At 38.9% G+C, this 24783-nt stretch overlaps 1 protein-coding gene across 2 annotated transcripts in view; it reads right to left on the reverse strand.

Annotated features, from left to right (window-relative positions):
• Window positions 1-2637: 2637 nt before the first annotated feature.
• Window positions 2638-24783, reverse strand: part of LOC124300621 (uncharacterized) — a 131839-nt gene continuing 109693 nt past the window's right edge. Inside the window, exons 144-187 of one of the 2 annotated variants that reach the window (XM_046754912.1) lie at window positions 24397-24702; window positions 23997-24311; window positions 23611-23940; window positions 23216-23524; window positions 22811-23140; window positions 22411-22713; window positions 22045-22350; window positions 21647-21964; window positions 21237-21563; window positions 20616-20927; window positions 20199-20531; window positions 19733-20029; window positions 19322-19627; window positions 18914-19231; window positions 17961-18275; window positions 17562-17876; window positions 16780-17097; window positions 16382-16687; window positions 15988-16293; window positions 15586-15909; window positions 14770-15099; window positions 13559-13879; window positions 13110-13382; window positions 12830-13021; window positions 12371-12724; window positions 12077-12289; window positions 11627-11824; window positions 11308-11502; window positions 10857-11225; window positions 10474-10701; window positions 10099-10287; window positions 9770-9982; window positions 9341-9523; window positions 8308-8895; window positions 7269-8219; window positions 6543-6911; window positions 6176-6376; window positions 5679-5927; window positions 5388-5576; window positions 4819-5060; window positions 4459-4729; window positions 3785-4023; window positions 3515-3698; window positions 2638-3410 (exon numbers count right to left, since the gene is read on the reverse strand). In XM_046754912.1, the coding sequence (XP_046610868.1) occupies window positions 3172-3410; window positions 3515-3698; window positions 3785-4023; window positions 4459-4729; window positions 4819-5060; window positions 5388-5576; window positions 5679-5927; window positions 6176-6376; window positions 6543-6911; window positions 7269-8219; window positions 8308-8895; window positions 9341-9523; window positions 9770-9982; window positions 10099-10287; window positions 10474-10701; window positions 10857-11225; window positions 11308-11502; window positions 11627-11824; window positions 12077-12289; window positions 12371-12724; window positions 12830-13021; window positions 13110-13382; window positions 13559-13879; window positions 14770-15099; window positions 15586-15909; window positions 15988-16293; window positions 16382-16687; window positions 16780-17097; window positions 17562-17876; window positions 17961-18275; window positions 18914-19231; window positions 19322-19627; window positions 19733-20029; window positions 20199-20531; window positions 20616-20927; window positions 21237-21563; window positions 21647-21964; window positions 22045-22350; window positions 22411-22713; window positions 22811-23140; window positions 23216-23524; window positions 23611-23940; window positions 23997-24311; window positions 24397-24702 (13274 nt within the window). In that variant the 3' untranslated portion in view covers window positions 2638-3171. Of the gene's footprint in view, window positions 3411-3514; window positions 3699-3784; window positions 4024-4458; window positions 4730-4818; window positions 5061-5387; window positions 5577-5678; window positions 5928-6175; window positions 6377-6542; window positions 6912-7268; window positions 8220-8307; window positions 8896-9340; window positions 9524-9769; window positions 9983-10098; window positions 10291-10473; window positions 10702-10856; window positions 11226-11307; window positions 11503-11626; window positions 11825-12076; window positions 12290-12370; window positions 12725-12829; window positions 13022-13109; window positions 13383-13558; window positions 13880-14769; window positions 15100-15585; window positions 15910-15987; window positions 16294-16381; window positions 16688-16779; window positions 17098-17561; window positions 17877-17960; window positions 18276-18913; window positions 19232-19321; window positions 19628-19732; window positions 20030-20198; window positions 20532-20615; window positions 20928-21236; window positions 21564-21646; window positions 21965-22044; window positions 22351-22410; window positions 22714-22810; window positions 23141-23215; window positions 23525-23610; window positions 23941-23996; window positions 24312-24396; window positions 24703-24783 lie in introns of both variants that reach the window. The other variant, XM_046754911.1, reaches the window with a different exon arrangement.

The following is a 24783-nucleotide window of genomic DNA, read 5'->3' on the forward strand; positions in this document are numbered from 1 at the left end:
TGCTGTATTCAAGTTCCAGATGTATTATAATAAGGAGTTACCATAAACCACATATGTAGTTTGAGGGGGGGGGCTTAGTTTGCGATACATGGTTTTATAATTGATGCATTCCAATTTCCAATTTATTACGTAATTGCAAATTGATCAGAACTATAGACTTTTCGGAACTTTATCCCAAGTTTTTGTGCCATGCACGTTGAAAAAAGATGTGAAATTGATGCTTTTAATGCTTATTACCTATTATGTCCAATGAATTCCTATCCTTTTACCTGATTGCCATACATTATCACATAAAAAAAATGTAAACTTGAGAATCATAATCTAATTATATCTAATCTGGTGTCCAACAAAACTCATTTACTAACTTTTATTAACTAACTTTATTATTATTATTTTATTAAGTCTACCTTTTATTATTTGCTCTCACATAATTTTCAAAAAAATTCCCCGCAAAGAAAAAAACAAGCGTTTCGGGCACTTGGGCCCCAGTAAAATGGTGCCAAGATCAAGCAAGTGTTTGGAACAAGCTGATGGTTATTCAAACGAATTGACATTTGCCTTTGATTCCTCCTTAATTGCTCCCAATTGTTCTATTATTTTTGTTAACTACATCTGCATGGCTTTAGAATAAATCGAGAAAACCCGATAAAGGACTTTCCGCGATGCAACCTCTGGCCGAATTCGATTTGATACATCGGCTAAACAAACGAATGGAGATACGAAAAATCTGATAAGTGCTACTAATTGATCTGGAACCACTCGTAATGTCTCCGCAAGATTCGTAATTTGTCAAGGGGTTAGTCACTAAAGCAGTAATTGTGTCACCCCTTACTGTAGTCATTTTGCAATCACTGTTATCACGTTCTAACCGTAAAATCGTCGTCAATCTAACACTAATTTTTTTAATTGTAATCATTTTTACTCATATCATAGCCATTGTGATTACAGTAATCATAAAATATTCAAAACCTTAACAATATGAAATTTGAAAACTACGCCTATACTACTTACGATTTTAAACATCGATTATCTCACCGGACCACGTGGCCGCCAGTCAATAGCCAGATCCAGATCAGCAGTCTTCGCTTCTTCAATCAGAACTGACGCGACGAACACACTATACACCACACCTCACTATAAACAATTTGGATTCTTCCGACTCTCCTCCGAGTAAATTAAGAGGCATTGATCAAATCACCCTCCGAGTTCCGTCAGACAAGGTCCGGAACAATGGTTATAAACAAGGTGATCGTGCTCCATATCTGTTGCAGATATGTAACAAAATGGAAGGTAACGCGGGAAAAATCCATGCAATGAGCTTCGCAAAAACGCTCAAAAGTAATGGTCTTAACCCCTTTCCGTGCCATTTAATTCGACGAAACTCGGGCCCAATGGTAACTCGTGACTAACTCTCGCGACGTACCGATAGGAACTGACATTGCGACCGTTATATTACCATGTTTATGCCCACGAGCCTGGCTCGTGATGTTTATGTTTGGCCTGATTATCTGTTCACGAGCCTGGCTGGTCGTATTCATGTTTGGGTCAAAATCTTCATCCCGAGTCAGACTCGTTAAAGCACGGGAAAGGGTTAAAGACATCTCTAACATCAAGGTCTCGGGTATTAATCGCTGTAATATCTATTTCAAGAACGTCAAGGATGCTAATTTCCTCGTGGATTAAGGCATCGATAAATGTAATCCGGTCTTAGGGGCATACATTTCCGACGGTTGCATTTTCAACAATGGACTGCCACATAGTCCATACTGATAATATTGTGATTTGGCCAGGGCCTTTCTTCTGAACAATAAACAATAATAAAAAAGATTTCAATACTCGATTGGTTTCAAGGCATTACACGTATTACGATTTTAGAATAAGGAGAATGAATATGATTATTTTCTTACCTGTATATCTTGAACAGAGCTACTCATATAACTCATAGACAAGCTCTATGAAATACGCTGCACGCAACGTATCAGTTACTGCCGAAAAACGAAAGATTTTCTTCGTCATTCCTCTACTGTTGGTCTCATGCTCTTTTTAATGTCTTTTTCGCATTCCGGAAAATCCAATCAATAAAACAAGAATCCTGCAAAACGATTCTGAGACGAAAAGTTTCTGAGCTTTGAAAATCGCAAAAAAGCAAGATCAGCTGTTTTGGATTTTTTTAGTCGAAACTTGGCCGATTTTGAAAAATATTTAAATCAATTCTTTGATGCATGATATCGACGTAATTTTGCAAGGAGAATCGATTGCGCGCAGTCCGAATACGCCATCAGCTAGACTTCGTCTCACTTTTTTAATTTCTCCATTTCTTCACACTTCCAATTACAGATCCTACATTTTTAAATTCTTCGAATAAACATATAATTGAGATCCATTGATCTAACCACTTGGGTTTCAACGCGCGGTATTTTGCCATTGCACCGGTACCCATTTTCATGAGCGACTTTTCCCGCCGACGACGAAGCGCTGGTGCGTAAAGTTGCCATCGCGTCAATTTCACGCCTGCGAAAATCCAGTCCATAGCGCACATGTTGAGTTTGTGAGACATATGCTTATGCGAAACATTATAAGCAGAACTCCACAAATTATATGGAAAGCTGTGAAAGTAATGATTTACAAGATTAGTAGTATTTTTATTAGCATTTTATTAGATAAAATGTACAGTCGTTTCTATTACAAGTAAGAAATCTATATTAGACTAATTCATTTGACTTCACAGTTAATTAAAGTTATTATAATAATAAACTATTCATATTTATTTAAAAAATAGATATTTATATAAATCAAATCCTCCAATGGCTGAAGGTAAAAGAAGGAAAGAAATGCGTAGAAAAGTTCAATGGTAGACATGACGTCGTTTTACGTAAGTCTAGTTAATGGAATAGGCCATCACCATAGATACCAATTAAATCTCCCATTATTCGAACAATATGAGAGAATTAGGTTGTATTTTTTTTTTTTTTTTTTTACGATCTTACATTTTCGTCGATTACTGAACCCATAGAAAAAAAAAAGAAAAATTAGCCATTGGAGGAGATGTATTGAGAAATGCAGCACTGACCAAGACGCGAATGGTCAGTAACGTATTCCGTGAAATGTCGTAATTTTTTTCTATCAACCCCTATTTAAACTATATTAACACAATTATTCATCTCTACAGACTTATGACAAATGATAGTCCGGAGATGGTTCAGCTACAGAATCTGTAGTGAACAACGGATTTGGAAATTCTGGGGGATGCGGCAACGGTCCTGCAGTCTTTGGCTGACGACGATACGCCATTAACCAACAGGAGACAGCAATAGCTACCGCGACTAGTGCCAAAAGTGCAGTAATCACTAATGAAATGATGAATCCAACCATAGACACGCAAATATCTTCTACACGCTGAGCTGAGGGAGCTGGAAATGATGAAAAATATATCAATTCGTGAATATTGACTTACTGAAATCGATTTTGAACAATACTTCGGAAGAATCGATAAATTATAACTTCGTAAATTTACCCTCGGCAGGATCTGCTGTAAATCGTTCTTCTTTTCTTTCAGCGGTAAATATAAGATTTGATTGAATTATTATTTCTTCTCGAAGTTGTCCGTAGTCGTCATCTAAACTTAGTGCAGTGTCGTTTGGATCAGGTTCCACATCTCTGCGTCGTCTGCCAAATGCATTATAGCCTCGACAATTCACCTATCGATAACAAGCGATAATTGACAAAACGATACATTGTTAAAAAGGGTATAAGAACAGAATCAAAATAAGGGTTCGAAAATTACCGGTTGACATTTTCCAAAGCATACGCGAATATTACACTGGAATCTTATATTGTCGCTACTAGGGAATTTGAAGGCGTTAAAACTAGCCCATAAAGATCGACCGTCTGGGCCATGCACCCACTCGCCAAATATTGTTGGATCGGTTGCGCAACCATTTTCATCTGTTACCACGTATTCATTTTCCATGTTGTCCTCCTTAGTTTTAGCTACGCAATTGCGAGCGAATCCACCATAAATTGCTGAAATACATGCATAATTTATTGTTTCTAGTACGTGATTTCACTCAAGGCCTATTTTGCCAGTCAATGGATTAGTGAAGTTTCGCATATCGTTTTTGTTTTCGTCTACCAGATCACGAAATAAATTCATCTTTCGGTCAAAAGAGTTGTCTATTAGTGCAAAATTAATACATTTGTGTACGTAGTGCATGTATAGTTCGTCTTTGTAGGATTGAAAATTAGTCCGATACAGATTAAGAAATATGGTTGTTAAATTATTTATACACAAATATGAATTAACACGAAATGCTAATCATTTGATAAAACGATAAGGGTTATTAATCGTAATTAATAAACTGTTTACTGGATACCTTGTAAAGAAATTTGTTTTTAATTTGTGAGTGATATAGAGTTGTAATTTAATAAATTAACTGTATGCCAGTTTTTTGTGCTTACTTTGGGGTTCTACATCAACTTGCAGTATAAGATTATCTCCGATCTCAGCTGAGCTAATTTCATTGCCATTTTGAGAAACGATTTTCATTACACACATAGGTGGAGGTCCAGTGTTAGCAATTGTGCCTGCGGTGGTCAGCATTGAAACATTGAATCCAAGAGTTACAATTTGTTCTCCGGTTTGGTACAGGCACTTGATATAGTATGCTTGTGCCATTGAAGTCATAAGTTTGGGATGCTTCTGAATAACCAGTACAAAACTAGCTTGGCCCTATAACGAATACATTTTTTAATGAGCATTGCGCGTAAAATTTCTTTTTATAATCACAAATTATACAGTAACAAACAGAATGTACTTACGTTGATGTGTACCAGTCCACAATTACCGAATGAAACCTTGAATACTTCTAATTGAGGTAAAGTATCTCGTGGTGTAGAGATGACACGATGACACTGTTCGTCTTTACTGTATCCCTTGACATAAATTACTCCATTGAAGCCTCGATCATTCATTCGAACTTGAACTTCTACTCCATCAGAGAGACACCTGACTATTGTTGATGCTGGGAAATCGGTGCGGAAGTTGGTAGTCCTGTTATATACTGCGAAAAATGCAACAATAAAAATATACCTCATCTGAATTTATCTATCTTACCGTTTCAAGGCTAATATAAAGAATAAAGAGACAGAAGATCGTAGAGCAAAAGTACTTCCAATTTCAATAAAGACTTCCCGAAATTTGCACACCTTATTTATGGAGTTCACTAATAATTATTGAATATTGGTTTAGTGATCTAAGCTACAGAGGTAATTGGTAATAACATGTGTGATGAAAAAAAAGCTGGCATATTTTATCAGAAATCGTGTTCAAATTGTGCCTCCTGTCTCATTTTCTCTGGGTAGTACGCAAGAAACAAATATGAACATACTGCAGTCCCCATTTGCGTCTCTGACGTAGCCATTAATGCAGACGCATTCAGCTTCATGTTTCGTCACATTACAACGAGCATAGATGCCACAGTTTTTGTTGTTGCATGGGTTTTGACACGTATGTGTAATTTGTTCACAATATTTATCGTCGTCGCAATCATTGTCCTGCATACATTTTAATATTCCTCCTGAAAGCGATATATTCAATCGGATTATGGGTAGATTCTTTGGGAAAATGTTCACTGAATAGTTATTAACTATAATTGTAATGCCGGTGTAAGTTTACATACTTGCAATGCAGTTTCCATTCCTATCTAGATAATATCCGTGGTTAGTATCACATATGCAATGCCCGTACTGATCTATCACCATTCCTCTATCTAGAGCGCACTCGCAATAACCTTGTTCGTTGATTTTCATACCAGCTTCGACGCGGCAGGGTACGCAAAGTTCGTTTTCATTCTTGGCAAAGTCTGGCTGACAGACGCATTCGCCTTTGTTGTTACGAATTTGACCACGTTCAATTGGACAAATATTTTCTGGAAATAAGAGAAACAGTTACTTCACGTGGTGCTGTAAATTTTGATCACACTGAATCTATTCATTCTTATGCTCTTTGTATAATAAATAAAGTGTCGGTGAAGAATCCTTAGTTTGCAAGCATTGGCGATGTGCTATAATTACAAGCCACAGAGTTCGGTGCATTGTTGTTAAGACAATCTGTATGCCATAATCTCAAATATTTTAGCTTCATGAACAATAAACATTACAAATCAGGAAACAATACCTTTTTCACAGTGAACAACAGCGTTACCCCGATATCCTGGTAGGCATTCGCAAATCATTGTCCTTACTGGATTAGAATCGAGTACTGTACATTGGGCATTGATACCACATGGCTCGATCCTAATGCAAGGATTAACGCACTCTCCACTAAAGCATGCTGTCTGTGATGGGCAGTCGGAATCGGATAGACATGTTTCGACGACTGCAAGTCACAAAATTCAACATTACAAGTCAACGTTCAGATATTGATTATAAACTAAAATAATCATCAAACTTTTAATTTACTTTGTCACATACTTGAGGCTTGAATCTAGGGGTAGCCTATAATACATAATTAGATGATCTGCAACTTTCGTTAAAAAAATTACCTTTGGTGCAACCAGATTTGGGGTTTCCTCTGTAACCCGGCGGACAGGTACATTCAATGGCATGGTTGTAAACATTACAGTCAGTCTGGTTATTACACACATCAAAGTTGCAGGGATTTTCGCACTTGTTGTTAATGCACGCCTTGTTGGTTGGACAGTCAGTACTACTTCTGCAGCCCAGCAGCCCACAACTGACTCTTGGATTACCACCGAAGCCAGGCGGACACTCGCAAATACCCTTATGGTTTATACCATGACACTCTGCTCCTTCTCCGCAATCAATCAATGCCGGTGAACATGCCGGTATGCAGTTATGCTGGATACAGGTGTGAGTTCCAATACACTCGTCATCGGATTGACAACCAAGCACTGGAAGAAGATCATTATTTGTCATCAAATTTCCTGATAATTATTTATGACAGTTGATATGCCGTAGTATGAATAAAATCATGTTCTGCTCCGTTACTACACTATGCTTATGGAGTTGCCATACGTGATACTTGATTTGCTCGAAATTGTGATCATAAACGGTGTGTTGTGATTCATAACCATACATAAAATCATAACAACTTTCATTTGGTGAGGAAAAAGCAACTTGGTCTGTTGCTTCTAACTTTGGTACAAAGTAATTCAGAATTTGACAATATTGCGTTGCATAAGATGAATGTAGAAATGAACGTATTTATAAAAATTAAGCAAGAACAATTATGTACTAAAATTCTTTACCTCGTGCACACTGTATTTCTGGATTCCCATCATATCCATCCTCGCAAGAGCAGATTGGTTTATTATTAACAACTTGGCATATAGCAAATGCTCCGCAGTTGCAAGGATCTCTACATACAGCGTTAATGCAGGCCTTGTCCGTGGCACAGTCTGTATCTCTCGTACACTCTCCAATCGCTATGATAGGTGCCGTTGGTTGACACGTGCCGCTGCCACTACTGACATATCCGCTTGGGCATACGCATATCATTGTGCGAACAGGGAAAGTGGACAGTACTTCACATTTGGATGGATCCTGACAAGGGTGTATGACGGGACATGGATCTTGACATTTTTGATTAAGGCATGCAAGTTGTGTCGGACAGTCGCCGTCTTGTCGGCATTCGGGCTCTTCTATTGGCTGACAATTGATGTATGGGTTTCCATTATACTGTGGCGGGCATCTGCACACTGGTATATGGTTTTGAGATCTGCACTCTGCGCGTGGCGAACAAGGTCTATCACGAAGACATGGGTCAATACATTGCATGTTGATACACGCGTGATCGTCAGAGCAATCACTGTTGGTGTAACACCCAATCACCAAGCACCTCTCCAACGGATTACCATAATATCCGCTGCGACAGCGACAGTTGGTCACATGGTTGGTAGCATAACATTCAGCGTTTATAGCACAAGGATTCGAAAGTAAGCACGGATTCACGCAGTTGTTGTTTACGCAAGACTTGTCATCTGTGCAATCGGAATCTGCTTGGCAATCAACTGAGTGACAAGCCAGATTTGGATTTCCTTGATAACCCTGTTCACAGGAACATACAGGCTTGTGGTCTTTAACGTAGCAGACTGCGTTTGCGCCACAATTACATGGATCCCGGCATAGTCTGTTGATGCATGACTCACTTTGTCGACACTCATCGTCCGATGTGCAGCTGGCAGTCGAAACCAACAATACTGCAATATGAAAACAGGTTTATTAATTTCGTGATGTGAATTTGATTAGTAACACGGAATTTGAAAAATGAGTTGTAAAAGAACTTGCCAGGTCTGCATATTCCATCTGAATCTGTGATCCATCCTTCAGGGCAAGTGCAGGTCATAGTTCTTACTGGAGTGGTATCCAAGACATCACAACGGGCATTTTCCATGCATGGTCTAATAATTGCGCACGGATTCTGACAGCTATTTTTGATACAAGCTAACTTGCTGGGACAATCAATATCCTTCTCGCACTCTAGAGTGTTGTTAGCAATCACGGTCCGTTTTTCACAATACGAGAATGGATTTCCAGTAGGTGCATATTCGGGACATCGACATGCAGCTGCATGATTCTGTACATAGCATATGGCGTTTTGTGCACAAGGTGACCGATCGAGGCAAGGATTTATGCAACGCATATTTTGACAAGCGAGATTATGAGGACAGTCAAAATCACTGTGGCACTCTGGTCTCTCGCACAGTACTTCGGGATTTCCATAAAATCCAACACCGCATCGGCATGACGCTTGATGATTCTGACCGTAGCACTCAGCGTTAATAGCGCAATTGTTTTCAATTATACATGGGCTCACGCATTGACCGTTGTAGCAGGTGTCTGTATAACTGCAGTCATTGTTCGTTTCGCATTCCACTAAACACGAAAAAATGTCATTGTCATTATGAATTGACCTACTCTACAAACAAATCGGTTATACGTATAGTAAATCACCATTGCTTCTCTTTAAAAATTGATTAACTGTGTTCACTTATCTATTACAAGATAAAAAAGTGGATGAAGGAGAATTGAAATTATGTCTTTTCAGAATAAAATTTTATGGAGTCTGGCACATATCTTTGAGGACCAAATTCAGTGTTTCGTGATAAACAGTTTTGTTTAGAAGCTTATGCAAGCACTAATAAATTTTTTCATTGTGCAGCTTTGAGTCTAGTTCCTATTATGCTCATCGAACTCTATAAAGTTTACTTTTCTAAAGTTCTCATAACTTGAATCAATCTTCTGCCACTTTTCAAACTGTCACTTGCATATAAGTCGTGTATACTAAATTGAGTGATAATTGCATAGGTCAATATCTTACCTTTAGTACATCTGAGCTGTGGGTTTCCAGAATATCCAGGAGCACAAACACAAGATGGGTAATGATTGCTGACGGTACACTTAGCATTTGGTCCACAGTTACAAGGGCTGGTGCACAAGCCATTGACACATGCTTCAGTACCAGCACACTCGCTGTTCGATACACAGCCAACGACAAGTGAAGCTGAGGACAGAATACAAATAATGAAAGTAATATATATATAAAAAAAATAAAATAAAAAAAAAACTACGAAAAAGAATAATGTATTCTTGCCAATCCAGGATTTTTTTTTTTTTACTTATCGTCATTTTTATGTAAAAAGGCTCGACTCGTGGAAATATTAAATAAATAAATAAATAAATATAGTAAAATAGTTTGCAAATTGCTTATCTGATTATTTGTACATGATTAAATGAAATATTTTCTTACGTGGTATACACTCCGTTTTAGGATCGCCCATGTAATTATTTGGACATCTGCATACTGGATTATGCTTGTCTACATGGCACAAAGAGTTTCTTCCACAAGGCTCACCAGCAACGCACGGATTTACGCAAAGATAATTAATGCACTGTTTGTCAGTCGCACATTCGTCATTGGCATAACACTCTGGTTGTATTCCTGGCATTGGTTCTCTACCTTCTGAGGAGTTGAATTTTTTTCAGTTTATTGTGTGTGACCATTTGAACTAATTGTATTTTTATTTCTTACATGATCAATTAGTTATGAATTTGAAACGAGATTCAAATATTACTCACCATTCGTACACTCGAAATGCGCATTTCCAGTGTATCCTGGAGCACATGAGCAGAGTGCATTGTGCGATACCGATTTGCATAGAGCATTGATTCCACATTGATTCAAGCGGCAAGCTTCGACGCATCTTCCGCTGTCGCATTTTTCCGGATCACTACATTCTCGGTCGGAACGACATTGAACGTCGTTCACTGCTAAATGAATAATGATATTTTCCCGCATTATTCACACATGAAATCAACTTAAATAAATTCAATAAATCTTTCACTTGTTTGGTTTCTACTTATGTTAATAAACTTTTCAAACGAATATAATCCACAGACGATGGGCAAACTTCTATAATTATTTTTACAAAGACCAATATGTTGAATACTTACGAATCTTCTTGCAATTGCCATTATCATCAGTGACTGTATTTGTTGGGCATTGACATATCATCGTGCGCAGTGGTAATGTGTCTAATACTCTGCATTGTTGATCATTACTGCACATATTACTAGAAGCGCATGGGTCTTGACATCTTGCATTGATACATGCCAACCCTGAACGACATTCAGCGTCTTCTGTACATTGTGGACGAATTCCGTTCGGCTCTTTAGGTTCTCCTAAAATTTGTAGCATATTTTTAAATATAAGTTTTTTTTATAAATGCTAATGATTGGCTGTAGCAAAGTTAAAATGAATCTGAAGAGCCTCGGTAGCTACACTATTCATTCATGATAACATCTGCGTCATTCTACAAAACATGCCTACAACTGACCTGTGCATTCTATATATGGGTTTCCTACTGTTCCGGGTGCACAGACGCACTTTGGTTGATGATCTCTTGCAAGACACGTTGCAGTTTCTGCGCAAGTTTCAGAATCACAAACGGGTCTGCAAACTCTGTTTAATCTGTCGCACGCTTCGTGATCCCCACAATCTTCATTATACTGGCAAATTCCTGTAACACAGGCTACTTGTGGATTTCCTTGAGTTCCTGACGGGCAGCTGCACTGAGCTCTGTGAGAGAAAACAGTGCATTGTGCTCCACGACCGCACAGTATTTCTTCGTTTGAGCAAGGATTAACACAATTCGCATTTCTGCAGGCCTTATCCACTGGGCAATCATTATCCGTTCTACACTCCGCTGTGAATACAAGAAGTATATTTGTGGATGCAAAATATTATCAAACTCATCAAAATTCATTTCCCACTGCATCAAAACTTACGTCTAAAGCATTGAACTTGCGGGTCTCCAGCAAATCCTTGCTCACAATTACATGTTGGGTGATGATTTATGGTGACACATTTTGCATTCAAACCACAAGAATTACTCAAGCATGGATCTTGACAACGCTTGTTCAGACATGCCTGGCTTATAGAACATTCTAGGTCTGATATGCACTCTGGTAAAGCTTCGTTTTCTATAATCAAGGATATTATTAATTGTGGGATGAAAATTGTGTCGAAACGTGATAAAACTTAATTAGCAAGATTTGTGATAATAAGTACATGATTACGAATTATCAATATATTTGGATTACTTACCTCTGTAACAGTATGATAGTGGGTTGCCTGTAAAGTCCGTTGGACACTGGCACGTGTGCCTATGATTATCCACGTGACATTCAGCTGAGGCTGCACAGGGTCTCGTGGTGCATGGATCAATACATTGACGATTCAAACATGCTGTATTTGGACTACAATCCGAATCAGATTTACAGCCAAGTTCGATAGCTTTGTCAACTAAAAATTGAAATTTGAAATAAAATTATAAACACGTATTTTAAATAATTCGACAACAGATGCAAATGAAAAATGATGCTGCACCGAAAAGAAAGCAAGTGAAACAGAATTGGTTGTATTATACATATACTACAAAATTTACAGGATATATTACAAGCATGCTGATGTTAGTAATCTGAAACAATATAATTGCATTATTTAGTATGAAATGATACTGATAAAAAATTCTCCATTTGTGGATGCAGTAAATACCTGGTGTACAGGCAACATGTGCATCGCCGATGAAGTTTGGTAAACATTCGCAAACCATTGTCCTCATAGGTAATGTGTCGATGACAGTGCACTTAGCGTTGGTGCCACAGGGATGCGATTGGTCACATGGATTTTTACACGTTCCACTGAAGCACGCCAGCCTACTGGCACAATTTGCATCCATGGTACATTCTGGTGCTGGGAATATTGGTTCTGCAAAACAGAGTTTATACAATCTCCGTCTTTATCGTTGTAAACTATTGTCACCATAAATAAAATCGATATTTATATTACCTAGTGTGCAGGATTTGTAGGGATCACCAATGTATCCGGGTGGACATCTACATGTTGGTTGATGGTTGAAGACAGAGCATTGAGCTGACGACGAGCAATCGCATGGATCTACACATTTCGTATTGCGGCAAGCTAAGAATAACGCACAGTCGCTGTCCACTGTACATTCAGGTCTCTCACATATTTGATAAGCATCACCGATGTATCCATCAGGGCAATAGCAATGAGCTTTATGATAACCATTCGAACGACACATGGCATTTGAGCCGCACTGTGTGATCAGACATGCGTCGATACATTCTTTGTTGTAACACGTTTGACTAAGTGAACACTCGTCATCGTTACGGCATCCAACTATATGAGAAACAATTATTTTGTCAAAATTTAAACATTCATAAATACTAAAATTCAGTTATTACAATTAATTAGATGGTGAGAAATAGGCTTTTTTTCACTCACGTTCATAACAATTCTGTTGCGGATTGCCAGTGAAACCATCATTGCACACACAAATTGCTCTGTGCAATTGAACATGGCAAACGCTATTCTGGCCACACGAATTCAAGCTGCAAGGATTGATACATCGCTGTTCTATGCAGGCTTTGTCATTTGCACAATCTTCGTTGTTGGTACATTCGGGTTTTGGAACATCTGAGCAAGATAATCAAGGTGGTAAAAACGTTTCATTAGACGACCAAATTGATAAGCAATAATGTAATCATATTTAAAACGATATTACCTTCAGTAATCATGAGAGGTCTACATTGTATTTGAGGGTCTCCTATATAACCACTTGGGCATGAACAGATAGCTGCATGATTTACGGTCTGGCAGAACGAATTAATACCGCAACTTCCTATGCATGGATCTCTACATTTCTGAGAGTAACAAGCTCTGTTTCGTGGACAATCTTGATTGATAACACATTCTGGATATATGCACACGGCAGCTCCGTTTCTTACACGGCATTCTCCGTTGGCATTGCATGGAGATGGATTACACGGATCGGTTTCTAATGGAAATTGAAGAAACAACATACTTTCTTATTCTGAGATAAAAAAGAGCATTGAAATTTCAGTGAAACTGTCATCAAGCAGGCAATAGTTTTCATTATTTTAGCACTGATCCAAGGTAGATCTTGGATGCATCAATTTAGTGGTCTCATTCCTAATCTCGCTTGAAACTCACCTTTGATTTCGTAACATTCAACAAATGGATTGCCAACTTTTGGTTGGGGACAACTGCACAGTGGACTGTGATTGATGACCTTGCACTCGGCTCCAAATCCGCAAATACCTTGTAAACAAGGATTAACACATTTTGTGCTAATACAAGCTTTATCTCCAGGGCAATCAGAGCTCAATACGCATTCAGGCTTACAGCCACTGACACTAAACGGATCACCCAACAAACTTGGTGGGCATACGCACGAAACTGTGATTCCTTGCCTCTGGCAGATGGCATTTGGTCCACATGGTGAAGGATTGCATGGATCTTTTTCTCTGGAATCTGTAAGTTTTATGCAGCACATGTATGAATGATGCTTAAAGAAGTGAGTAAAACTCAATTCATGACATGTTTCATATGATACATTTAAAAGACAGGGTTCAGTATTGCTAAAAATCAAAAATTATCCAAACTTTCGGAGAAAGAAGGTTGAGGAAGAGACCTTCTATAAATATGATAAATCATAAAATAATTCAGCAAACCTGTCTATGATTGACTGATTTCATAAACAAGATGAATAGAATTGTGTATGCAAATGTGACTGTCGATAAGATTGAAATTTAAAAAAAGAACAGATATTTAAAAATTATTTGATTTTGTAGACTTCAATTGCTCTATAATAACGGTCTCCGTACGGAGGAGTGTTGAATATATGTTGCGAACGTTTTGAATGTCAGCTAATATGACTCGAAGTCAGATGGAAAAGAATTGCCACTATGCTGATAGTTGGAAAAAGTATGTTTCGCCTACTCAAGCAATGCTATTTACTCTCTTACTTTTACGTAGTATTTACGATATTTTTGTGCCAGCAGAATATGTGAATTTAATACCTTGCAAGTGCGTACAGAAATACCCACCACAATAATTATACAGCAAGATCAGCGAGCAAAACAATATCTTAGCTAGTGTTATTTGAATTTGCTCAGATTCATGTCTATTATTATAGTATGGATATTCTTTCTTTCATATTCATTGTAATTGGCGCCAATAAAAATGTTACAGATTTTTTCAACAGTTTTTTTTTCTCTTCTCCTAACTTTTGATTCAGACGGTCAATATTCAGATTTTGTCTGACCATTCAACCTCATGTATGACAGAAGTGACGAAATAAAGTAATCGACTTTAAATGGAATCTCCGATATACATATGTAATTATATACAATAAGACTCACCTTCAACAACAGCTTGACATATTCTAAATGCATCACCAACAGTAGTTGGAGGACAAGAACACACAGGAACATGATTCGAGACTCTACAGATTGCACCAACGCCGCACGTGCCGGGGCAAGGATCTTGGCATTTATTTCGTATGCAAGCCTGCGACATTGGACAATCACTGTTAATAGAACACTCTGGTCTACATGCTTCGTAAGGGTTGCCTCTGTACTCTGGTTGGCATTCGCATATAGCTGCGTTATAACTTTCTCTACAGTACGCATTGACTCCACATGGCGATGGGTTACACGGTGTTAACAGAGCTATTGGTTTTTCCGGCTCAACTGAAATGAAAAAGAACACACGAATTAGCATTTCTAATTAGCATGATATGTAAATATTAATACGCAAAGCATCTGATATGGCAATAATTAGTGTATTTGCAAACTTGTTAAATAGTAGTTGAAGCTTAAAAGCAGTTGAATATTCAATGCTAGCGGTCTTACATTACATTTTTAGTTCAGCAGAAAGTAAAAAAAATAATCACTATAGTTGATTTAAAAGCGGGTAATAATATATGCGATAATTTGGGTAAATAGAAGCGCAAAGAGGTGGATTAACGTTTATCGTAGGTACGCAGTATTGTACTGTAAACCGATTACGGAAAGACGCCTAATTAACGCAATAGAGTAATTTTGTGGCAGGGATGTAAGCTGTACTTCATCTGAGGCAATATTATTTGAATGTTCAAAACCAAGCACCTGATAAAAGCTTCGTATATTGTTCTAAGCTTTGTGATTGGCAATTATAATTCATTTGTAAAATCTTACATGGTACAATTGCACATATTGTAAATGGGTCTCCTGTATATCCCTCGGAACATGAACATCGTGGCTGATGTAAAGTAACATCGCATAATGCATTGGCTCCGCATAAGCCTATGCAAGGGTCGCCACATTTCAAATTAATACAGGCTTCATGGGCAGGGCACTCGTCGTTAACAACGCACTCGGGTCTACAATTTGGTGGGAGCCCCAAGTAGGGCGGTACACAGGAGCATGAGGGCGTATTGGCAGTAGTTCGCGTGCACTGAGAATTTGGTCCACAGGGCGACGGGTTACAAGGGTCCGTTGGTTCAGGAGTATATAAGGGCTCTGTTTTCGAAGAAGCTTGTAATTAGTTTCTCTCATTTCATAGATCTTGATACACAAATGTAACCTGATAAAACTCACTTATAGGTGTACAATAAACGAACGGATCGCCAGTGTACTTTTCTGGACAACTGCAGATGGGATTGTGATTGCGCACGGTACATAGAGCATCTTGACCACAAGTATTGATGCACGGGTTTTGACATTTCTGATTTATACATGCTCTGTTTTGCTCACAGTCAGAACTGACCGAACACTCAGGTCTGCAGTTGGGTGGCACTCCGTTATATTCAGGAAGGCACAAGCATGAAGCTTGATTGGATAGTTCACGGCAAATACTGTTTGGCCCACAGGGTGATGGATTGCAAGGATTCACTTCCGGTGTTTCTACGAGAAATTTAACGGAAAAGGAGTTACGATTGCTCAGATATGTGCTCAGTGGACGATGCAATGGGGACATGGTATGTAGTCTTACTTTGAACGATCCGACAGAAACTGAACGGATCTCCTTCATAGTTCGGTAAACAGTTGCACATGGGTACATGATTTATAGCGTTGCATTCGGCATTTTGACCACAAACGCCGGGGCAAGGGTCGACACACTTATTACGAATACAAGCTTTGTTGTAAGGACAATCGGTGTTTAAGACGCATTCTGGTCGGCACATGTAGTACGGATCTCCGTGATATTCGGGCAAACAAGTGCATGAACCATTATCGCATCTGGCATTCGATCCGCAGGGAGATGGGTTGCATGGATCCGTCAGTACTGGTTTTATTGCTACAGTAATTATACAAGTATATCATATTACATTAGCCTGTAAAAAATTGTTGATGAACCTGTAAGAGATAGCTGAAAACGGTAAGGCTTACGTGGTGTTAGATTGCATCTATTGAACGGATCTCCTGTGAACCCTTCTGGACATGTACACATTGGGGTGTGATAAACTACGTTACACTGTGCTCCTAATCCGCAAGATCCTGGGCATGGGTCTTTACATTTTTCTCTTATACAAGCTCTGTTGCTTGGACAATCTTCATTAATTACACATTCAGGGCGGCAATTAGGAGGCGAGCCAATATAGTTTTGTGTACAAGAGCATGATGGACTGTCCCCTATAGCTCTACATATAGAAAATGGACCACACGGTGACGGTAGACAAGGATCAACTCGTGGAGGCTCAGGTAATTCTAAAATATAAAAATTTCATATCAGTATTACAAAATGGTTGTGTTGTAAGCTAATGAATATATATCGGATATTTCATGTGCAATAGAACGATGGATTTCTCTGATTCTTTTCAATTCATTTGTCCTTGTGTAGAATTAAAAGTAAGTGTTGACGGTATTAACCAGGGATTGTTTCAAAGCTTAAAATGTTTCAATGAAATATCAAAAAATGATTGAAAAAAGCTCTATTTTTCTTTGATATAAAGAAAATGCATGCATTGTAACAATCTCAGTTAATTTAATTAGAGCATGTCTGTGTTGAAGTCACCTTAAACAACTTGGGAAAATATAAAATAATTTATGGATAATCCTTTTAATATCTGTTAGAATTGAGCACAAAGGCAATAAAATCTAAAAGAGTCAGGGAAGAAAGAAGTTGCTCGGTTTGCGTTGAATTTAATAAAGAATATTATATATACACTTACGAATTTCGAAACATCTTATAAATGGATCGCCAGTATGACCAGCATTGCAACTGCAAATTGGACTGTGGTTTATAGTTTCGCATCTCGCATTAGTACCACAAATGCCTGGGCATGGATCAACGCATTTCAAATTCATACAGGCACGGTTAGACGGGCATTCAGAATTTACTCTACATTCCGGTTTACAGAATGGTGGACTTCCGAAATAGTTTGGTAGACATGTACATTCAGCTTTCTGATTCACAGCACGACATTGACTGTTCGGTCCACAAGGTGACGGTTTGCAAGGATCCGTAAGTGTAGGTTGGTCAAATGCTGGGTAAACAAAAGTTCAATCAATTGATTTCTCCAATAGCAATTTCGGACAGTTGAAAAAAGCGCTTTCGGAATATAACTTACTTATCACACTACAATAACGGAATGGATCACCACTGTAGCCTGTTTGGCAAGTACATGTTGGGTAGTGATTGATTACTTGGCAATAAGCATTTGCTCCACAGGTCCCTGGGCAGGGATTCTGACATTTAGACCGGATGCAAGCTTTGTCTGCTGCGCAATCCGAATTAATTACACATTCTGGTCGGCAGCCTTCATATGGGTTTCCAACATATTCTGGCAAACATACGCAAGAGCCTGCACCATTCAATTCACGGCATATAGCATTTGAACCACACGGTGATGGTGAGCACACATCAACTTCAATTGGTTGTTGAACTGTAAAAAAATTTTTCATAAACCAAAAAAATTAATTATTATATCTATTCATACAGGGCACATGAGATTTTTCGATTTGGATGGCATTCTTTCGTAGCTTCGCTACATTTGAACATAATAGCATGCCAAATTATAATTTTACGCTTAGGAATATGAGCTTTTCACGACCTTAACACCACATTCTATTTTCAGGCTTCCGACAACAATGGCAATACTGCATAGGATGAGAAGATTGAAAAAATACTACAAGCCCAAACTAGGTGCGATATTACGGCATAATTTCAAAGGATATCAAAAATCGATAAACTAACACCTGTTCTACTTGGTGTTCATTTCTGTGCAAGTTGAAAGTTAATTCAACAAGCTTTTACGTAAAAATGGCTATTTCACAGGCGATTTACAACACATTTTTTTTTGATGAAGGTCTCAAGATAGAGAGTATGTACAATAAAACCTCAAGCAAGTTAATCCAGGCCTGAAATTTCGAATAATTATATATGCTTTGGTATAAAGATACCATGATAAAAGTGTTGTCAAAATCTAGGGATCTCATGTATGAACCTGTATGAATTTTCGTGGAACCGTGTAGAAAGGGAGGTATGGAATCATAATGACGTGATAAAGTATGTTTTGCTTACTCTGGTGCGGAGTACATTGTACAAATGGATTTCCAGTAAATCCGCTAGCACAAATACACATAGGGGTGTGGCTAATTGCTCGACATTCAGTGTTTATGCCACATGAACCAGGACAAGGGTCCTTACATTTTTGATTAATACATGCTAAGTGACTAGAACAATCAGTGTTGCTGATACACTCTGGTCTACAATTGGGCGGAACCCCGGTGAATTCGCTTAGGCAAGAACACGATGGACTGTCATTTACGATTAAACATTTGGCATTGGGGCCACATGGAGATGGTTGACAAGGATCTTTCGGTACGTCAGGTTCTCTTACTGGAAGCAAACAATTCATAATTACATATGACGAGAATATCTGTCTGTAATTATATTGTGAACAAATGAAAAAATAACATTTGCTCTCACCTGCTGGATAGCATCGTACAAATGGATCTCCGGTAAGTTGCGAAGGACAACTGCATATAGGATTATGGTTCACAAGAACACATTGAGCTGACAAACCACATGTACCAGGACATGGGTTTATACACTTCTGATTATTACATGCTTTGTTTTGAACACAATCAGAACTGATTACACATTCTGGCTTGCAAGTAGGTGGTGATCCTATAACACCAGGAATACAAGAGCACACAGCCTGTCCATTTACTATTTGACAGTGACTGTTCGGCCCACAAGGTGAAGGCTGGCAGGGATTCGATGGAATTCGATCTGCAATAATGACCATTTTCATATTATCCTTTTTCCGAATCGATAAAATACTATTGCCACTATCAGTAATGATTAATCAATGTTGACTCATATAAGAAAACAAACCTTGCTTAGGTGAGCATAAAACAAACGCATTTCCAGTCATGTTACGAGGACAGCTACACATGGGCAAATGATTGACAACAAAACATTCGGCATTGGAGCCACAAGTACCGAGACACGGATCTTTGCATTTGTTGCGAATACATGCTTTGTCACGAGAACAATCCGAATTTAATACACATTCTGGGCGACAGCCTTGATAAGGATCGCCGTAGAATTCAGGCAAACATGAACATTCGCCTCCGCTGCACCGTGCATTTGAACCACATGGCGATGGATTACAAGGATCGATTGGCTCATCTAATAAAAAAACATGTGTAAAATGTCCAAACTTAGAAATATCAAATCCCTAATTGTATAAGCATAGACTGCTATACCACTGACTTCAGGTTGGTTCTGAGAAGTGATCAACACTAAAAGCTACATAATAACTAATTTCCGTACTAAATACGCAGTATCGACTTCTTACCCATTGCTGGTGGTTTCGGGCTACAGCTGCTGAAAGGATCACCGCTATAACCTTCGAGACATGTGCAAACTGGAATGTGATTAACAACGGTACAACGAGCACCAACACCACAAGATCCTGGACACGGGTCTCTGCATTTTTCTCTTATGCAAGCCCTATTGCTAAGGCAATCAGAATTGATAGAACATTCTGGTCGACAATTGGGAGGTACTCCGATATAATTGTGCATGCAAGTACACGACGGATTATCACCAATAGCCTGACAGACAGCATTGGGTCCGCATGGAGATGGAACGCATGGATTCTTTGGATATTCCTTGTTTGGTAGTGGTTCTATCGAGAGCACAAAAATACAAGATATATGTCAATGATAAAACCAATAGAACCTTCGATTCACTGAATTATCAAAATACTCACCCTGAATGGAGTAGCAATAGCTGAATGGATCTCCGGTTGATCCAATTCTGCAACTACATACGGGACTGTGGTTCAAGACCCTGCATTCTGCATTGCTTCCGCAAGTACCAGGGCATGGATCTTGGCATTTTTGATTGATACAAGCAAGGTTCGTCTGACACTCAGAACTAACAACACACTCAGGTCGACAATTTGGAGGACTTCCAATAAATAATGGTAAGCATGAACACCTAACTTGCCCATTATTGTCCTGACATTGACTGTTCGGTCCACATGGTGAAGGATTACATGCATTGCGGTCAACCGGTGGCTCTGTTTGCAAAAATGTATGAAATGTTAATTAAAAGTTTAAGGTTTTGTGCATTACATCCGATGGTTTAAAAAGTTGACAATACTCGATTCATAATGGTAGTAGATGACTTTGCTTGTGAGTTTGGGTTCAAATATACATGCTTTAGCCTAAACGGACCAGAAGAATTTTGAAGTGCACAATAAGTTTATTTGTGTAACTTTCTTGAATAAACTACGTGTGATTTGAGAATGATTTATTTTTTGATTACCATTGCTCTTTGACCTTATCAAATCGTACATTAACATTATCGTGATACAAAAACTATTTACCTGTTTCAGGCGGTATTGCGTTACAATAGCTGAATGGATTTCCAGTATATCCTGGGATGCATGTGCACGACGGTAAATGCGCCACCACTTGGCATTGTGCATTTCTACCACAAGTTCCCGGACATGGGTCTTGACACTTAGATCTAATACATGCACGGCTAGCACTACAATCTGAATTGATTGTACACTCAGGTCGACAACCCTCGTATGGATTTCCAATGTATTCTGATATACACACACAAGAACCAGCTCCGTTTTGTTCCTTGCACACTGCATTTGTACCGCAAGGTGATGGTATACATGGATTTTCTGGGACGACAGGTTCATCTATGTGGAAAAAGCATAGCAGTTCGTACGTGATTATGAAAAGTAAACTAAACCTTGGTAGAAAGATTATGACTTTAGCTTACTTTGTTTTGTGATGCATTGGGTGAACGGATCACCTGTGTATCCGATAGTGCAAATACACATTGGCGTATGACCAACCACACGACATTCAGCATTAGCACCACAAGATCCTGGACATGGGTCTTTACATTTCTGGTTAATGCAGGCTAAATTATTTGAACAATCATTATTGCTAATGCATTCTGGTCTACAATTAGGAGGAGTCCCTATAAAGCTCGAAAGACAGGAGCATGATGGCGCATTATTGTTGACTTGACATAACGCATTAGGGCCACAAGGAGATGGCTGACACGGATTTTTCGGCTCATCAAATCTTTCCGCTGCAAAAAAAGAAGATTATTGGTTCAATTGTCTGTTCATTTGATCTGAATTGGTTCGGTATGTAAAATTTGGTACATACTGATTGGTATGCATCTTATAAACGGATCTCCAGTAAATGTCTGTGGACAACTACAAATCGGATTGTGATAAACGACTTGACAACGAGCTGATACTCCACATGTTCCAGGGCAAGGGTCTTTACACTTTTGGTTAATGCAGGCTTCATTCTGAGCACATTCAGAATTGATCACACATTCTGGTCGACATGATGGTGGATTTCCAATGAATCCTGTTATGCAAGTGCATACAGCCTGGTTGTTGATTTCTTGACACCGACTATTCGGACCACATGGCGATGGATTGCAAGGATTAATCACATCTGGTTCTGCAATGATAAACGTTCACAATAAGAGATAGGAAATTTCGTATTAAATAACATACATACCTTTAGCTGGTGAACAGAAACTGAACGCATTTCCAGTTGTTCCACTGGGGCAACTACACATTGGGACATGATTGATGACCGTGCATTCTGCATTTTGACCACACACTCCAGGACAAGGGTCAGCACACTTGTTACGTATACATGCTTTGTCAAAGATACACTCTGTATTTTGTACACATTCAGGACGACATCCGAAATACGGATCCCCATGGTATTCTGGTAAGCAGATGCACGCACCATTTACGCATTCTGCATTTGGTCCACACGGCGAGAGACTGCAGGGGTCTGGTACTACTGGCTCAGCTATATTTAGATTTTCGGAATTAAAAATACAGAATTTTCGCAATACAGATAACACTAGTTTGCACCAATAAATGTTGAGGACAAACAATTCACTTACAGAGCGGTTGTTTCGGGGAGCAACTGGTGAATGGATCTCCGGTATATCCGTCTGGGCAAGTGCAAGATGGAACGTGATTAACAACGTTACATTGTGCTCCAATTCCACAGGATCCTGGGCATGGATCTCTACACTGTTCTCTGATACAAGCGCGGTTACTGACGCATTCAGAGTTAATTGTACATTCAGGCCTACAATTCGGAGGCGATCCAATCGAGTTCTGCGTGCATGTGCATGATGGTAAATTACCAACAGCTTGACAGATAGAAAATGGTCCACATGGAGATGGTAGACATGGATGTTCATTCTCGATAGGTGCTGGGGTTTCAACTGAAATTCATTGATTTTAATATTAATAATTCAGTAATCCATGCACAAAATATAATCAATCTCTTCAATGCTTACCAGGGATATTGAAGCATTTTACAAACGGATCTCCGGTGAATCTTTGAATACAACTGCAAATAGGGCTATGATTGATAGTATCACATTTTGCATTTAGACCGCAAATGCCTGGGCATGGATCTGCACACTTCTGGTTGATGCAGGCACGGTTTGTTGGACATTCCGCGCTAATCACACATTCTGGTCTACACGATGGTGGACTTCCCATGTAATTTGGCAAGCAAGAACAGATTCCCTGACCATTGACTTCACGACATTTACTATTTGGCCCACAAGGTGAAGGGTTACATGGGTCAGCAGGCACTTCATCTACACAGTTTAATTTAAGTATTTATAACTGTCGAATAATTATTACTGATATGTGTAAATATAATTACTACATTTTAAAAACTTGCCTTCGTTAATTACAACATTACAGTATCGGAATGGATCACCGGTATATCCAAATTGACATGTGCACGATGGTAGATGATTAATGACTTGACATACAGCGTTTTGACCACACGTTCCTGGGCACGGATTTTGACACTTTGAATTGATACAAGCTCTGTCGGATGTACAGTCGGAATTAATTACACATTCTGGGCGACAACCCTCATAGGGGTTCCCAATATAATCTGGTAAACATGTGCAAGATCCAACTCCATTCAATTCTCGGCACACTGAATTAGATCCACATGGCGATGGTATACAAGGTGTTGGCTTTTCTTCCGGTAATTTTTCAGCTGCAAAGCACATCAATGAAAACATACTCGGAAATGATAAACCGACAAATACTTACTTTGCTTTGGAACACACTGGGTGAATGGATCCCCGATGAAACCAGCTGCACAAACACACATTGGAGTGTGACTTATTACTCTACAGTCAGCATTTGCTGCACATGAGCCTGGACAAGGATCTCTGCACTTTTGGTTAATACAGGCCAAGTTGGAGGGACATTCGCTGTTACTAACACATTCAGGTCTACATTGTGGTGGTGATCCGGTGAATTCAGGTAGACAAGAGCATGAAGGAGAGTCATTTACTACTTGACATTGAGCATTAGGACCACACGGTGATGGTTGACAAGGCATAGAAGTATCCGGTTGTTTTTCTGTTGGATTTCAAATACGGTATATTATAGTTTGGTCCAGTGACAAGCTCATCAGCTACAGAAAGCATAAATTTTCGCAACTCACCAATTAGAGTGCATCTAACAAATGGATCTCCGGTAAGATCTGCCGGACAGCTACATATGGGATTATGATTTACAACATTACAAATAGCTCGGAGCCCACATGTCCCTGGGCAAGGATCTATACACTTTTGATTACTGCATGCTTTGTTTGGAGCACAGTCAGAGCTAATTGTACATTCTGGTCTGCAGCTTGGTGGACTGCCCATGTAACCAGCAATACAAGAACAAACTGCTTGTTCATTGATACGACGACACTGACTGTTTGAACCACACGGCGATGGATTGCAAGGATCCGACAGTACTGGCACTATTTAAAATCATAGGTATATACATCAATGACCAGTGGAAAAGTCCATTAACAATTATGTATATCCACTAAAACTACAGC

This window comes from Neodiprion virginianus, chromosome 3 (genome assembly GCF_021901495.1).
Source record: "Neodiprion virginianus isolate iyNeoVirg1 chromosome 3, iyNeoVirg1.1, whole genome shotgun sequence".
NCBI lineage: Eukaryota > Metazoa > Arthropoda > Insecta > Hymenoptera > Diprionidae > Neodiprion > Neodiprion virginianus.